Raw genomic sequence first — 14,238 nt, 5'->3', positions numbered from 1 at the left:
CCTGTCGAGGTCTTCCTGGGCCGACTAGAGGGTTTGATAGAGCATAGAGTTCGAGTTTCGAGATGTTGTTGCCTAGAGTAGAAAATCCCCAGAATAGAAGCTTTTCTGGAGCGCAAAAAAGTGTAAGACGCCTTACTCGTCGTGCCTCGTATGCGCTGCACCCAGTCTCTATTCAAGAGGTACTGCATCAGGAAACCCGCCCCATGCAAATGTGGCGCAAATCCGCGCCAAACCCGCGTCGCGCCACTTCGGGCGCCAGTACCTTGCAAAGGGGTGTAAATCCGTGTAAATCCGTGTAAATCCGTGTAAATGACCTGCTTCCGTAAATATATTCGTTGTTCGATTAATTACTCGTAGTGCTGCCACGGCGGCAACGTTCATCTCCTTCTGTGCCACCTGCTCCCGCCCTGAACCTTCCGCATCGCCCCCACGCCCAGCACACGCCCAGTCATTGCAGCCCAGTCATTGCCGACGCCATTGCCTCGACCGTTATCATACCCAACGCTACCTCTGCCTTCTTGCGGAGTGACTGAAGCCTCGTGATGGAGGCTGCAGCCCCCGTAGCCGTCCGAGTAGGGAATGTGCGCAGGCTTGCGTCGTAGGAAACACATAAGGACTGCAGTGTAATGGTCAAAGGCATGACACTACGCGTTGTCGTCCCATGGGGCGACGACCGCGAGGGGCACACCCAGGACGTCAGGGATAGAGGTACGGGAACAGTACTGGCTGTGGCCGCGAGGAGAGGTGCTTGATAGTCCAGGGAGGGTCGCTGACTCGAAGGCTATCAGTGCGACGAAGCCCGACTCACTCATGTGGCAAGGCTGCGGGGCGAGCACAGCCCCGGCCCGCTTTGGCGGGAGACGACGCGGCCTGCACGAAGTTTGGGCGTGGCTGCCTCGCATGAGGCCCACGGTTGGGATCGGGGAGACCTGAGGAGACTAGCGGGTTGGCGAGGTGACGAACGGCTTGCGCGAGCCGCCGCACTTTAGTGACGACCGGCTCGAGCAGCACGCTCCACGCGGTCAAGGTGGTCTTGTAGTTCGCCGAGATTTCCGCGATGCTCGAGGTCGGAGGAGTATGCAGCTCAGCCAGTCGTGCGCTCGCCCGCAACGGGCAAGGCCGAAGGCGGGGGACGAATGAGGTGAGGAGCAGGCTAAGAACACGCCACGTCGCCCGCGGTCTACTCGCTGGCTGTGTTTTCACGCAAGGCGTTCGCTCGTGTTCGCCCTCGCTACTATGCTCGCCCGCCATCCGCCGCTTACCCACCGTCCACTGCTTGCCCTGACATGCCGTTACGCGCGAGCGGACCGCTCGCCGATCGTAACTGCGCCTGCGTGCTCGCCGTTGTCATCTACAATGTGCAGCAGTGTGGTGCTGCACGTCGCAGCGCCCTGTGCTCGCTGTCAGTTACCAGTTCACGCGCGTCTGCACTCACCTCGGCTGCCCTTCGTTCGTTGGCTGGCTATGCCGGCGCACAGGGTGTTGGCTCTGCGGTCGTGATCGCCATGTGTATCGTCTTGCGTCTCGGGCCTTTGGTGAGCTTGCCAGAGAGGTGTCGCCGCATTTGTGGTTAGTGGTCGCTGTAGTTGCACAATGGGTGGTGGTATATAGTGTACAGCGGCCCCTCATTGGTACAGCACTAATCACTCGGCCTCCCGGAGGGGCCAAAGCAACCGGCATGCACCATACGATGGGATGGGGGATGACGAGCTGGCCTATGGTGTAGGGGCTGATTGCGAAGGTTAGGTACTAGTAGGCGTTGGTGGTGCGTCTTGTAGGGCGAGAACTTGAACGTTCGCAGTAGGGAGTCGGCACAGGCTCTTCAAACGGTGTTGAGCCACTGTCGGCTGAGGTCGTCCCGAAAGCGCCACAAGAGCAGCGCGGAGTGTGAGATTTGAGTGACGATGTAGCCAGGGTGTGTTGTAGTCAGGAGTCAAGGGGTTGCAGCAGAGCGTCAAAGTGGCAATTGCCTCTCGTCTTGCAAAGTGCGAGAAATAGGCGCTGGTATCTCTGGCTCTGTCTGGGCTGTTCGAGCTACGGCATCGAGGTACGTTTTTTATATCTCATTGATCATTCTGTTATTGTGTCTTCCTGTACATGCCTCCACGAGCTTTTATTCTAAATGGGAAGTGTTAAATAAAGCGCTTTGTTGTTGGCGGCGGTCGGGCGCTTGCGCGCGCTACGGCGGGGTACTCGCAAGCTAAGTACGATGCGCGTGAGGTTTACGACTACACGTGTAATATATGCATGCCTATCCACACACGACTTAACAGGTAAAGCGTCACAAAGTCCGAATAAATTGTCGCCCGTCCATTCGGCTGAATGCGCTTGCGAGCATCGAGAAGATGCCGAGCTTGAGGTACGGCGAGCGCGGCTCGACGCGCAGTGTGGTCGAGGCGGTGCGCGGCGTCGCGTAGGGACTCGTGAATGAACAAGGCTAATGTCAGGATGAAGGAGGCTGCGCGCACGAAGTGCAGTGGCGAGTTGCCCGCCGTAGTCTTCTCATTCAGACCCGAGTCTACATCGGCGGCGGCACGTACATCGTCACCGTCGGGTTCGATGATTCCGTCGTGGAGGCTGTTCGTGAGCGAGAGCTCCTCCTTGGATCCGTCACTGGGCTAGAGCACGAGCGTGGGATCTACCAGGCGCGAACAACTCGAGCGCGACGCGGTCCTGAGGGCGGACCTTCTCGTAGTCCTCGGAGTCGGCGAACGTGAGCGCGAGCATGCCCTGCTTCTTCAGGTTCGTGTCGTGGATACGGGCGAACGAGCAGGTGATGGCAGCCATACTGCCGAGGAAGCGGGGCTCGACAGCGGCATACTCACGCGATTAACCCTCAAGGTAGTTGTGGTCACCGATGACGACCCACTTGATGCTGTGGTCGCGGTAGTAAGCATCGGTCTGGGGAACGGCGCCGTACTCGCCACTGATCTGGTTCTTCACCTTGTTAGCCTCGCCGTTTTGAGTCGATCGTATAGTTTTCTATGCAGAACCGTCAGAAGAAGGTACAAGGCAGAAAAGAAAGACTACGCACAGTAAGATGCCCTCGAGGCGACCGCGGGACTTAGCCAGGAGACGCAAGCGCAAATTTGATCCGCCAATTCCAATCGATGGCGCAGGCATGAGTAAGGGCGAGGGCGTGGCCGAGCGCAAGACGGGCGCCGCGAGTGCGAGGTGGAGGGTGTGAGCGCGAGAAGAAGACGCCAGCGCGAGAAGGCCCTGGAGGGCGCGAGGGAGGGCAGGCACTGGCGAGAGCAGATGCGCGAAGATGAGGGCACGAGCAAGATCAGCGGGAGTGGATGCACCAGGAGAGCGGGGTGAGTGTAAAGGCAAGTGTTCAAGCCGGGCGCCGTGCGTCTCAGCCAGGCTCCCTGCTGCTGCGCTCTGCAGGAATGCGAGGAATGGGTGAAGGGTGGCGATGAAAGCATTCGGCGGGCAGTGGCAAATGGCGACTGACGAGTCTGGTGCGAGGAATGCGCGGTGGCTTTCAAGCTGCTCGCCTCCCACTGGAATGCGGAGGCCGACGTGAGTGCTAACAACGGAGTAATGGTCGGCAATGCCAGGCGATTATCCTCAGCTGCGCTGCTGCACGATGGCGGATCCGGCGCCCAGAGAGAGGGGAGTTGGCCGCCACGGCAATCGAGGCTGGGGCTGCCCGCGCACACCAAGCTTGGCCGATAATGGGGGAGTCCGGATGGAGGGACCAGCTGCGGGGCGGGGACTGGCGTGGTCAGGGCAGTGCACCTCGGTTGGAAGTGAGCTTGAAAGGGGGTCAAAGGGGGTCAAAGGCAGCCTGAGCGGCCGGGTTGCGGAGTAGTACGACCTCGAGAGCATGGCGTAGGTAGGGCGCGCCGAGACGCGTGGGACGAGCAAGCAGAGGTAAGCGCGAAGGACGGCCTTGCAAGGCAGCGAAGGGGCGGGCTCCAGAGTCGTGGAAGGCGGGGGTGCATTGAGAGTGTCACTAGCGCCGAGTGTGCGTTCGGCGCGCCTGAAGACCAGAAGCGCCGGTCGCGGTGGCGCATTTGCTCTGCCATACTATTGAACTGGCGTGAGCATCTGCGTTTCCCGACGTTAATTTTGCGCGCGATTCTCAAGAGTACACGAGATACTGTCTAGAACTCAAAGCTGGAGTCTTAATCTTCCACGCTGCAACGAGGAGGGGTGTTAAGCCGGGCGCTTAGCTGCGCCCCGGGCCAGCGCCTAGGGCTCGCGGGGGACGTTTGCTTGCCTCGCAGCTGAAATGAATAAAAGAGTGGAGACTCTCATTGCATTAACGATCTCTACACAACAGTAATATATGTGTGTCTATCTGTGAATGAGTTAGCGTAGAACACGTCGCACAGCTCGAGCACATTGCTGCTCGTCCACTCCAATGGTTTCACTGGGCCAAACTTGGGGTGTAGATGCGCACTCCGATGCAGATTCTTCAAGGGAACGATTGCTGCTATGCGCTGCTGGTCTGCGTCGCGTGAGCGTTTCACCGTATAGAACAGGTGGTTCGCTTCGGGGCGCGATTTGAACCTGCTGAACCATTCGAGGTACACGAAGTGCGAGGGCGCGTCGGGTTCATTCTTGAAGACAATCTCGTGGGCCTTCTTCGAGAGCGAGAAGATGACGCGCACTTGGGCTACACGATAACCTATGTCTTCACTCAGCAAGAAGCATTGGTGATGGCATGGTAAGCCTTACCTGAGACCCCAACAAACCCGCCGTCTCCCTTCTCGTTGACCAGGGCGGTATCGAATCGCCCGGCGACTATGCGACCTTGAGTATCCCGATATGCTGAACGCGCGTGAATCACGTCCAAGGTCTCGGGCGCATCCCTTCGCTGGAAGGGGTCTTGATTCCAGAACTTGACTTTGTGCCATACAGAGACTGACCGGAATGGCAGATCGTACACCGATACGAAGGTCGCGAGTTGACGTCCAGACAAATGGGGATGTTTGAAGTGCGCGATGAATTCCTTGAGTACTGTTTGAAAGCGATGGGCGCCATAGCGCGATTCCACGGTGGAAAACGAGAGTGATCTGTGAGTGGGGTAGCGAGTGAGATGCTGATGGAGTTTGTGTGGAATAACAGCAGGTGTCGTCGGCAGATCAGGCCGCCCAGCGAGCCGCCAGTCGATGTAGAGAGCGTGCGCATGGATCTGCTCAAGCCGGACAACTGAGGTGGTCATCTGCGGGTACTCATCTTTCCTGTTCGATTTTCGCCACGGGTCCTTGGCGAGCGAGATGTGCAGATGCTCGGACTGGGCAGTGTTAGTCCCATCTGCGGTGCCGAACATCTTGATCCCGCTGACATAGTGCTGGAGCGAGTGCAGTTTAGGGAAGTTGAAATGATCGCGAATGCCTAGATCCACGAAAACACCCTTGTTCGCATGGAACCGAGCCAGGGAGTCCTCGAGTTGGGAGAGCGTGTTGGAAGTGTGGGCCGGGAGTTGTGCGAGATACACAAAGTCGAGAAGGGCACGTACGGCTCGCACCAGTCGCACGGGACTTTGCCCACCAGGTAAACGGAGGTCGATGATCGTGCCGAGGAGAACGCGACATATGTCTTGATGTTCAGTCCCGGAAACACGGGAGAGGTGTGAGATACCCTTCGAGAAGTGACGGAGGTTATGATTCGGAGGCAGGGATTGAAAACGAGCATCAATGATGCGTGCGCCGTACGCTGACTTCGTCCAGCCTATGACATGCTTAACCATTCCCTGGTAAAGCTGATGTAGGATATCCGGGGGAAAGACACGTAGACGTTCACGTAAGGCAGGTCCTTCCAGAATGGGTCCGCAATCGGCTTGATCCCTGCAGCCTGGCAGGCGTGCACATGAGCGACCGGGTCCCCCGTCCGCTCGAGCGTAGTGAGGGCGTGCAGGATTGCATTCAGGTCGCGCTGCGTGCACGGCACAGCCTCACCCATAGACTTGGGATCTACCACTCCCGCGGGACATTCGCCATTCTTCACACCAGCAACGCAAACAATCTCGGGATAATCTCCAATATATGCCGCGAAGACAGGGTGACAGCGGCGAGTAGAGCCATCGCCTGACGACATCTTCTCTCCACGACGGGCAGCCTTGCGAGTCGGAGCGAGGGCCTGCTTCAGGCATGCGTGGAAGAGGTTAGAAATAGCGCGGCGGCGAGTCTCTTCGTTCTTGATGTGTGAGATCCGTGTGACAGGAAGATACCCAATGAGAAGTTGCGCCTGTCGACTGGATTTTCGACGTATTGCCTTAGGGATGTTGCCGATTGTTAGATAGAGTGGGTAGCACGAGCGATTGCGAAACATTGTCAATTGAGTTTTGTCGGACGAAATGATGAGTGGTACGATGGTGGCGCCCGGTTGCTTGGCCTCAATTTTGTGCTATCATATAGGCATAGCGTGAATATGAGGTAGAGAGCGGGGGGAAATATCATGGTCACCTGCAATCGCCACCACCATTCGCCAGTATTCATGTCGCCGTATACCCGCATTGACTTGGTCTCGTCTGTATAGTGTCGTTCGGGCACGAGAAGGATATCTGCAGCCCAATCTGGTGAGCCGAATAGAACGCGGATGCACTGCATAATGTCTCGCAGCCAAAGGTCGTATGTCTCTCCATCGACCTCAAGTACATGCCGTACGAATCTGGGGCGGCTCGGAAGGCAGGAATCAACTATCTTGTTCAGCTCTTTCGTGTTTTTGAACGAAAGCTGCAGGGCATCACGGACCTGGCCCATACCATGATCAGCATTCCAGTTGATGGCATTTATGAGAGCTATCATACGCACCCCATCGATTGCAAGGAACTCGTTGAAAGCGCTCGCACTTGGGCCGCGCTTTTTTGCCCACTGAGCAATGTGCCACTCCCTCTCTGAAGCGAAGGGTGCGAAGATGTTATCCTCAGAGATCGTTTCAGCCATTCCGACCTCGTAGAGAGAAAACGGCCCTTCCTTTGGCCGATCAATATCGGCTGCCAGTGGCTCATTGACGAGAGCACCTGCTTGACCACCAAAGCGGACACGATGAGGATCATGGAAGAGGAACTCTTCTTCCGGTCCGCGAAGGCCGGGTAGCTCTTCCTGCTCGAGGAGCATACCATCTTCCTCACCAGATCCTGAGCTGTCCGCAGGTGATGCAGACCTCCGATGTTGACCCGAGGGTATGAGCAGTGGCGACGAAGGAGGAACATCGTAGTCCCGCTCTTCCTCACTGGAACTTGAAGATGAAGAGCTCCTCGATGATGGCCGCGGAGATCGCGCACCAGCCTGAGGATTATCACCATGTCCGAGGTCGTCATCCTGCCGAATTTCGTCATCAATATCCTGGGCTCCTGCGGGCTCATGGTTGTCGGCGCTGGCGTTCGACGGCATGCCATGAGAAGATCCTTCCGCAGTGCAATGTCCGTGGCGAACACTCGTCTGCGGCTGCGTCAAACAAGCGAGTGCCTCCTGGCGGGCCAGATCAGTGGCATTAGTGATGCTAGCTGCGCACCGTGGATCTGCTGACCGAGCAACATGGCGGGACAAGGCAGTCGCATTCTCAAAGCCCATAGTTCCACAGCCCATACATGTGAATGGACGATTTGCAGATTGACTCCCACCTTGAAGCTCTCGTCAGCACGATAATATTGCTGTTATCAGAAAGGACACTGTCACGCACCTGGCAGGAAGACATTCATCATGAAGTGGGAAAGGGGGCCAGCTCCGACGTCTTGCATGCTCCGATCATCCGATAAAACTTCACGTGTCTTCATCCCGCATATGCGCACTGAGTGAGCGAGCGATGATTGAACGCCCTTCGTGACCAATAAGCGCCGCACATCTCGGATCGTTGTTGCAGCAGACACAACTGTACAGGTACTTGAATTGTCAGCTCACAGACGACTCGGAGACCATCAGCAATGAGATAATGACCTATTGGGATGCTTCTGCCACTCAGAGGCTGGACAAATATGGTGTACATTGATTCACCCGCCAGCAGCCGCCTCCGTCGATCCAGTCGGACGTTTGAGAAATGGTGACGACTGTACCGCCTTGCCATGAACATAGACTTCGTGATCCTCTCCGCAGGCAGTAAGTCTGGCCACGCCAAGCACGCTGCATCATGGCGGCATAAATACCAGTATGCCCCGAACGAAGGCCACACGTAGTACGCACCGACAATGGCTGACCATATGAAGGAATAGCCATACACGTAGACTGCGTTCAATGCGAGTGTGGAGGTCGTGCAGTTTAGCCGCAGGCCGACCCTGAGCAGAGTCTGCGAGACCACCGTTTGTTCGCCCAGCGTTGCAGGCACCGAGAAAGATGGCGAAGTCGCAAGACCATAGAGATAAATACCAGTGAGGCACGTGTTCGTTATTGCAGGGACCAGAAGGATGGCGAGAAGGATGAGCAAGAATTGGGACACATGCGATATGACGGCCAAATTTGAGTCGGGTGGGCGCAGCCTTGCCAGGATTCTCTGGCGCCATCCGCGAAATGGCAAGTTCGTGGCTTCCATCCTCTCGGCGAGTCCTCTCTTCTGGGACAGCTTCATCAATGAGGCCGAAAGATCGACAGAGGGAAATAACAAAGCACAATATGGCAGGCGAGCAAGCGAGCGGTGCGGAGAGAGCGAGTGAGCGAGTAGGTGGCTGGCGAATGTATGAGCTGGTGGGAGGTGATAGGACACGAGAAGGCAGTGCCGCAGCGGGCTAGCTAGCAAGAGGAGCACAAGAGGGCGGGCGGGCGGCCTAGTCTTGCGAGGGGATAACGTGGAGTAGAACTTCCTAAGATGACCCAAGGATAATCAGCGCGACTGTAAGAGATAATATTGGAGCTGCGAGGGTAACTGCGTACTCACTGTGCTTCTCACCTGGATGTTAGACGGCCCTTGCTGACTCGGGATACCACTGAGCCTCGGGGCTCTGAGTCTGCGTTCCAATGATGACTGGCAGATGACGATCTGGACACCAGAGCGACTGAGATCGCGCCACTCCAAGGCCAGGGCAGTAGTGGCTGACTCTGCCCCCAAGGCGGGCAAGCCCGGCATGTGAGCCTCCGCCCCCCGGGCCTGTGAAAAGCCCTGCTTGAATTTGTCAGCCAGTGTCGTCCCTCCCTCCCGACGGTACCACCACCACTCAACGCCGCTACATCACAGCCGCTGCAGGACGCCTGCTCGAGAGTCGACAGTGAAGCCAATGCCACCCCGGCGTGCACCAGCCTCGCGTGGCAAGAAGAAAACGCTCCCGGCGGGGGGAGTCATCAACCGGGAGGCACCCAGTGCTGGCGAAAGCAATGTCAGCCAGCTTGAAGGTAGGCTATGAAGCTCGACTTACCTTGATTTAACATGGGTCCCAGTCTGACTCCTTGATCTAGACCTGGGCCCCGAAGGAGAAGGCGATTCAAACGTTGCTACAGACCGATTGGCTAACTTGGAGAGAGAGCTGAGGACCTTGAAGCGTGCCGAGAGAGACGCATATGAGCGCGCACGAGAGCAGGAAGTCTCGAACCCAACAAGTTATCTTCGTAGTATTGCTTGCCATCTAAACCCTTGTCACTAACTCGCTCTATAGTCACCGGACCTCGTGCTGCGAAAACACAGGCATACAAGGACCGAGGTGTGCTTGATTCCCAGCCCCGTGTTCAGCCCATATCGAGGCTAATTCCTCTCCAGTTTGGCAGCCGAAGCCTCGCCAGAAACACCAACCCGAAGAATCAGCCGCCGACACTATGACAATGCAAGTCAAGGCTGCACGAATGAGAATGGGCCAAGGCCAACGTACGTACATGCCTTCAATCAACAAATCATGTAGTATAATTTAGATGACTGCGAACGCACCTCCACCACTAGTGCCCGCCAATGTGCCATCGAAGTCCTCGCTGACGCAGGCCTCTCATTCGAAGGCATCTGCATCTAGAACAGTCAATCAAGAGCCTGAGATAGGTCGTGGTACGTACAATGATCTTCACTGGCAGACTGATATGCTCATTGAGAACGGCTCAACATTGACATAGATCCTCGCATGGACGACACCGAGCTAAGTGCACGCACCGATTTCGATCATGATCAGCACCGTGAGAGACTAGCAGCAGCCGATCCCAGTGATGATGGCGGTGGAGGCTCTGAGGCCGAGTCCAGGTCGGACGATGAAGAATACAAATCGGGTGCCGAGCCTGAAAGCGAAGAGGACTTTGGTGTGCAAGATGTGCACGCACCATCCAGCCGTAAGTCCGTTAAAGTTGCGGAGCAATTGGCGCAAGGTGTGAGTACCGTGATCGTGTTTTGACCGCTGAGCATGTTGAATTACATTTCTCTCACGCCTACGATCCCCATTTTCTAGTCAGTCAAGGTCGTCTCGAAAGGCCGGCACAACCGCCGCGTACTCTCAGACTCAGAGGCCGGAGGGTCCGATTATGCGCCTGACTTCCTAGACCCTGGATACGAGTCTCCTCCCACCCGCAATCCCGATGCCAATGACTCCGCAGATGAAGCTGAATGTCCGGTAGCTGAAGACGAAGATGACCCCATGAACCTTAGGGAGGCACGGGTTCATCGCGAATGGAACGTGCGTTCATACCGCATACCGCCAGGTCCTTGGCACTGCTTATAGTCTACTAAGTCCGTCGCGCAGGAGATGATCATCCGTCGGGCACAGCGCCCTAAGCTGCCAGCCAGTCGTCACTACGGTCAACAAGATGATAAGAAAAACACACCGAGTGTGGAGGAGCACCGTAATGAGTCATCATCGCACCCTCAGCCGGCCGCGTCTTCCAACCAACGCAGTTCCACCACGCAGGTAAGTGCTCCCATCCTAGATCTATCTTGTGGCCGCTGCGCCGAAGTAACCAAGCGGCTGTTGCAGCAGCGATCTAACCAGGCTGGCATGGTGGTTGCCGAGAAAGGTGTCACTGTGACGAAGACCAAGCGGCAGGGAGGCTTCCGCGAGACCGACAGCCAGGTACGCACACAGTACTCACCATGTCCCACAACGCTGACTCTAGCTCTGCTCGTGTCGACCTCTGATTGCCTCGATTGTACCAGCGCCTGAAAAGGGCAAGTAACTTCACTGTTATGGCGTGAACACCGCTCTAAATCATCTGACAGTTGCGGCGTTCAACGTCTATGGACAAAATGTTTCCTCGGGTGCGTTCTAGCTATCATGCCTTCAACGAACTGTGGTGTCGGGCTGCTGACTGAGACTATCATGTGAATGACAGCCACCCCCCGAGTCCATCAGCAGTGGCGAAGACTCGGGACTTGACCTATTCCCTGAAAAGTCCCGCACTGGACGCCCTAAGCCACGACGTAAGGTATGTCTGTTAGCTGACTATGTAGTCCCAAGCCATCGGACTCACTACCAAACTGCTGTAGCTGACCGCACCGGCTCCTTCCGACGTACGTACTGCTGTCCAAGTCGTGCATATTAGAGCTGAGCTAATCACCTCGACATTGTCAGCAATCGATTCCCGGGCCTGCCACCAATGTGAAGGGACATCAGGTAAGCTTGTACTTCTATGGATTCGGATTCGAGTAGTCACGAGGATGATGCATTTTTTGCGACACCAGGCAACTCGCAATGGTACTATCTCAGGCGACGACGACGACGACGACGATGAATCAGCAACAGATGCCCGAGGCCTGTTGCGTGCCAGCCATGTGAACGTCTGGCCCGAGGATACGGAAGTCACATTTAAGGACGGGAATAAGGTAGCTGGTCTCAACTCGCAGAAATCAAACAAGGTCCGCACTCTGTTGAAGTCGACCATCGCCCAAGAGTTGCCGCAAGCTCTGGCACTTGTCAATGCCTTTCCGAACATCGGCGAGCGGCCCAAAATGTTCCTCGACATATTCATCACTGGTGCGCGGCGCCTCGGCCCCAACTACAGTACAATCGCCCAGCGCCTGTTGCAAGACTCAGCGTATGTCCTCAGCTTACTGACATTGGTAAGTCCATTGACTCGCTGATTGATCTTGCTGCACGCGCGGAGTACTAACTGCACCCATGTAACATCGCCAGCCCGCCAAGAGAATGTGTTCGATCCGTGGACCCTGGTATAGCGCCTGTCGTGATCCTGTATGGGAGGGCTATGGCCTCAAGGCCATCGAGAATGACCCGGAGGCCCTCCAGACGGCTGTCCAGGAGCTGCTCCTCAATGACCAGTTCATATTCCCCGGTAAACTCGTGGTATGGATCATGACCTCATTGACCATTTGGACTCGGATGCTCACTTGGACGACACAGAACGGCAGCTATACCGAGCTCAAGCGCAACATACCATTCTGCGCAGAGCCAATCATCAATCTCGCCAACATCCTGTTCCTCGGACCCAAAGCACTCTGCCCCATCGAAGACTCGGCGTTCATCTCGTCCATCAATACTGGCCCTGGCGCGATGGAGCGAGAAATCCCGCAGACAATGGCTGCGCTCCTCGCAACCTTCGTGCGCACTATGCCCCGATTTCTGCCCTAGACAATACCCACTGACTCCACCTCGATCCTGTAGGCTGGCGCAGCAATTGGAGAGGGCCTGCATGGCACCCGCGAGCCCCTCAAAGAAAACGAAGGTTTCAATTCGACTAAACAGGAGGCGCCTTACCGGGACCATCTCGCCGCCCTCTCGCCAATCAATCTGATTGGCCGTCATAAGATCCTTAACCTTATATTCAATGAAGCGAAGTTCGTTGGACTACGAGGCTATGTGCGTCCGAAATGAGGTGACTGATATCATCATTTGCAGGACTATTCATATGAAGAAGAGTGCCACTCGCACTCGTAAGGCCACAGCCAATTCCCTCATTGACCCCCTGACTGCGGGGATGGACCTCTAGTGTTGCGCGATGCGCCATGCCTCACCTCTCCTCTCCGTATACCCGAGCAAGTCTATGCATTCCTCTCCTTTTGGGTCTCCTGCACACATCTTAATTGAATAGTGCATTGCTAATCTCGACGAGCAGTAGGTACTTCCGAGGTGTCTGCTAGCTCGTTGTGCACGATCCTATGTATACCTGATGTGGTGTAGTCTGATAAATACAGGGGTATAGTCGTATAAAAGCTGGTCACAAATGAGTAAATATACTTGATTGTCGATTTGCTTCGATTTGGCAGAAATTGGTGCAACATTTATGAGGGGGTTAAGAAAATGGGGTGTCCAGGACATTTACACAAAATTGCGCAAAATTACCTCAATTTGCACAGGGTGGGTTTCCTGATGTGTCTACAGATTGCATACAAAGGCGGTGACGAGGTAAAGGCTGAGGACTTGTAGGTGCACTGGCGCGCCATACGAGTCCTCGAGCAAACAAAGACAAACATTTAATGTAAGACATACCGTAACGGGAATATCCGTTACACAAGATGATTTAACCCAGCTGTCTTGTCTTCATGCAAGTGCCCCCCAACAGAAGTAAAGACAGATTCCTTAAATAGCTCTATGGCTCTTTGGAGACTGACCAAGTCCTGTGTATTAATGAAGAGGGTATGATAGAGAGCTCCCAAGCTCATGAGCATTCCAGGTCTCTCATCATCTTCTGAACAAACAGCAGCAGCTTTCTCCAATGCTTCAGCTGCACAATGCAGATCAGAGATTTCCCCTAGGTGCTCAAAACGGTGCCTGTACGCATCTCCCAGATGGCTGACATTATGTGATGCATGTCCAAACATCTTCTCAAGTTCAACACTCTCCTGAAAGTAGGTGATACTTTGCTCAATATTGAGTAAATCTCCATTGTGTTCATAGTAGTTGTGATGAGCATGTGCTAGCATATGGACACACTTATATCTCTCAGAATCACCAGATGGTGTCAATTCTACTGCTCTGGTCAACAGCTGAATGGTTTTCTCCATATCAGCATCATTACCTGTCTGATGGAACCTATGCTGTACAGCTGAGGCAAAGGACCTAAGAGTTGTAGCTCTTTCCTTATGCCCTGCAGGGAGTATCTTCTGTGCTTTTTCAAAAGCCATCACTGCTGCATCTATATCAGACAAACTCATTGTAGTATGATGCAATTCTTTATATGCACTGCCCAAGGAACAGAGCCTTTCATACTTCAATCTGTCATCACCAACTGTAAGATCAACAGCCTGCTGAAGCACAGCAACAGCATCCTTTGCATCATCAAGTTTTTTCAAGGCATTCCATCTCAATTGATATGCCAGACTGAGGCCATGAAGCAATTCAGCCTTCTTGTTGCTCTCTAGGGCCCCTTCAGGCAAATGCTGGAGTGCATGTTTCTTGTAGTCAATGCATGTATCAATGTCAACAGCCTTTCTCAA

The 14,238-nt window shown here is 55.1% G+C and overlaps 5 protein-coding genes across 5 annotated transcripts; 1 reads left to right on the top strand and 4 right to left on the bottom strand.

Moving 5' to 3' along the window:
* Positions 1-303: 303 nt before the first annotated feature.
* Positions 304-707, bottom strand: B0H18DRAFT_47877 (uncharacterized protein). The gene has a single exon (XM_048038233.1). The coding sequence runs from the start codon at positions 609-611 to the stop codon at positions 378-380; it is 234 nt and encodes a 77-aa protein (XP_047887986.1). The 5' UTR covers positions 612-707; the 3' UTR covers positions 304-377.
* B0H18DRAFT_47899 (uncharacterized protein) lies at positions 708-1,464 on the bottom strand. The gene is made up of 2 exons (XM_048038234.1): positions 1,445-1,464; positions 708-1,391 (listed from the first exon to the last, which is right to left on the bottom strand). The coding sequence occupies exon 2, from the start codon at positions 1,249-1,251 to the stop codon at positions 805-807; it is 447 nt and encodes a 148-aa protein (XP_047887985.1). The 5' UTR covers positions 1,252-1,391; positions 1,445-1,464; the 3' UTR covers positions 708-804.
* An 817-nt stretch (positions 1,465-2,281) lies between these two features.
* B0H18DRAFT_958573 (uncharacterized protein) lies at positions 2,282-2,787 on the bottom strand (the record flags this gene model as incomplete). Its single annotated transcript, XM_048042703.1, has 3 exons — positions 2,282-2,437; positions 2,541-2,618; positions 2,686-2,787. 3 exons carry the CDS (start codon positions 2,785-2,787, stop codon positions 2,282-2,284), a joined length of 336 nt encoding a protein of 111 aa, XP_047887984.1.
* Positions 2,788-9,985: 7,198 nt separating this feature from the next.
* On the top strand, positions 9,986-12,791 carry B0H18DRAFT_1123882 (uncharacterized protein; the record flags this gene model as incomplete). The annotated part of the gene is made up of 12 exons (XM_048034766.1): positions 9,986-10,225; positions 10,304-10,528; positions 10,583-10,759; positions 10,814-10,921; positions 11,181-11,273; positions 11,335-11,358; positions 11,420-11,461; positions 11,530-11,907; positions 11,981-12,148; positions 12,206-12,403; positions 12,467-12,639; positions 12,701-12,791. 12 exons carry the CDS (start codon positions 9,986-9,988, stop codon positions 12,789-12,791), a joined length of 1,917 nt encoding a protein of 638 aa, XP_047887983.1.
* Positions 12,792-13,629: 838 nt separating this feature from the next.
* Positions 13,630-13,938, bottom strand: B0H18DRAFT_829364 (uncharacterized protein; the record flags this gene model as incomplete). Its single annotated transcript, XM_048039377.1, has 1 exon — positions 13,630-13,938. A coding segment is annotated over one exon (309 nt), but the record flags the coding sequence as incomplete, so codon positions are not given.
* Between the last annotated feature and the right edge of the window lie 300 nt (positions 13,939-14,238).

The sequence above is a fragment of the Fomitopsis serialis genome (genome assembly GCF_022376445.1).
Source record: "Fomitopsis serialis strain Sig1Antser10 chromosome Unknown B0H18scaffold_109, whole genome shotgun sequence".
In the NCBI taxonomy this organism is placed as follows: domain Eukaryota; kingdom Fungi; phylum Basidiomycota; class Agaricomycetes; order Polyporales; family Fomitopsidaceae; genus Fomitopsis; species Fomitopsis serialis.
The sequence above is the reverse complement of the archived record's forward strand: the minus strand, read 5'-3'. Positions and strand labels throughout refer to the sequence as shown.

What these genes read in the sequence shown, in the direction of transcription:
- B0H18DRAFT_47877 (XM_048038233.1), bottom strand. Translation starts at nt 611, where the DNA reads ATGTGTTTCCTACGACGCAAGCCTGCGCACATTCCCTACTCGGACGGC.
- B0H18DRAFT_47899 (XM_048038234.1), bottom strand. Translation starts at nt 1,251, where the DNA reads ATGGCGGGCGAGCATAGTAGCGAGGGCGAACACGAGCGAACGCCTTGC.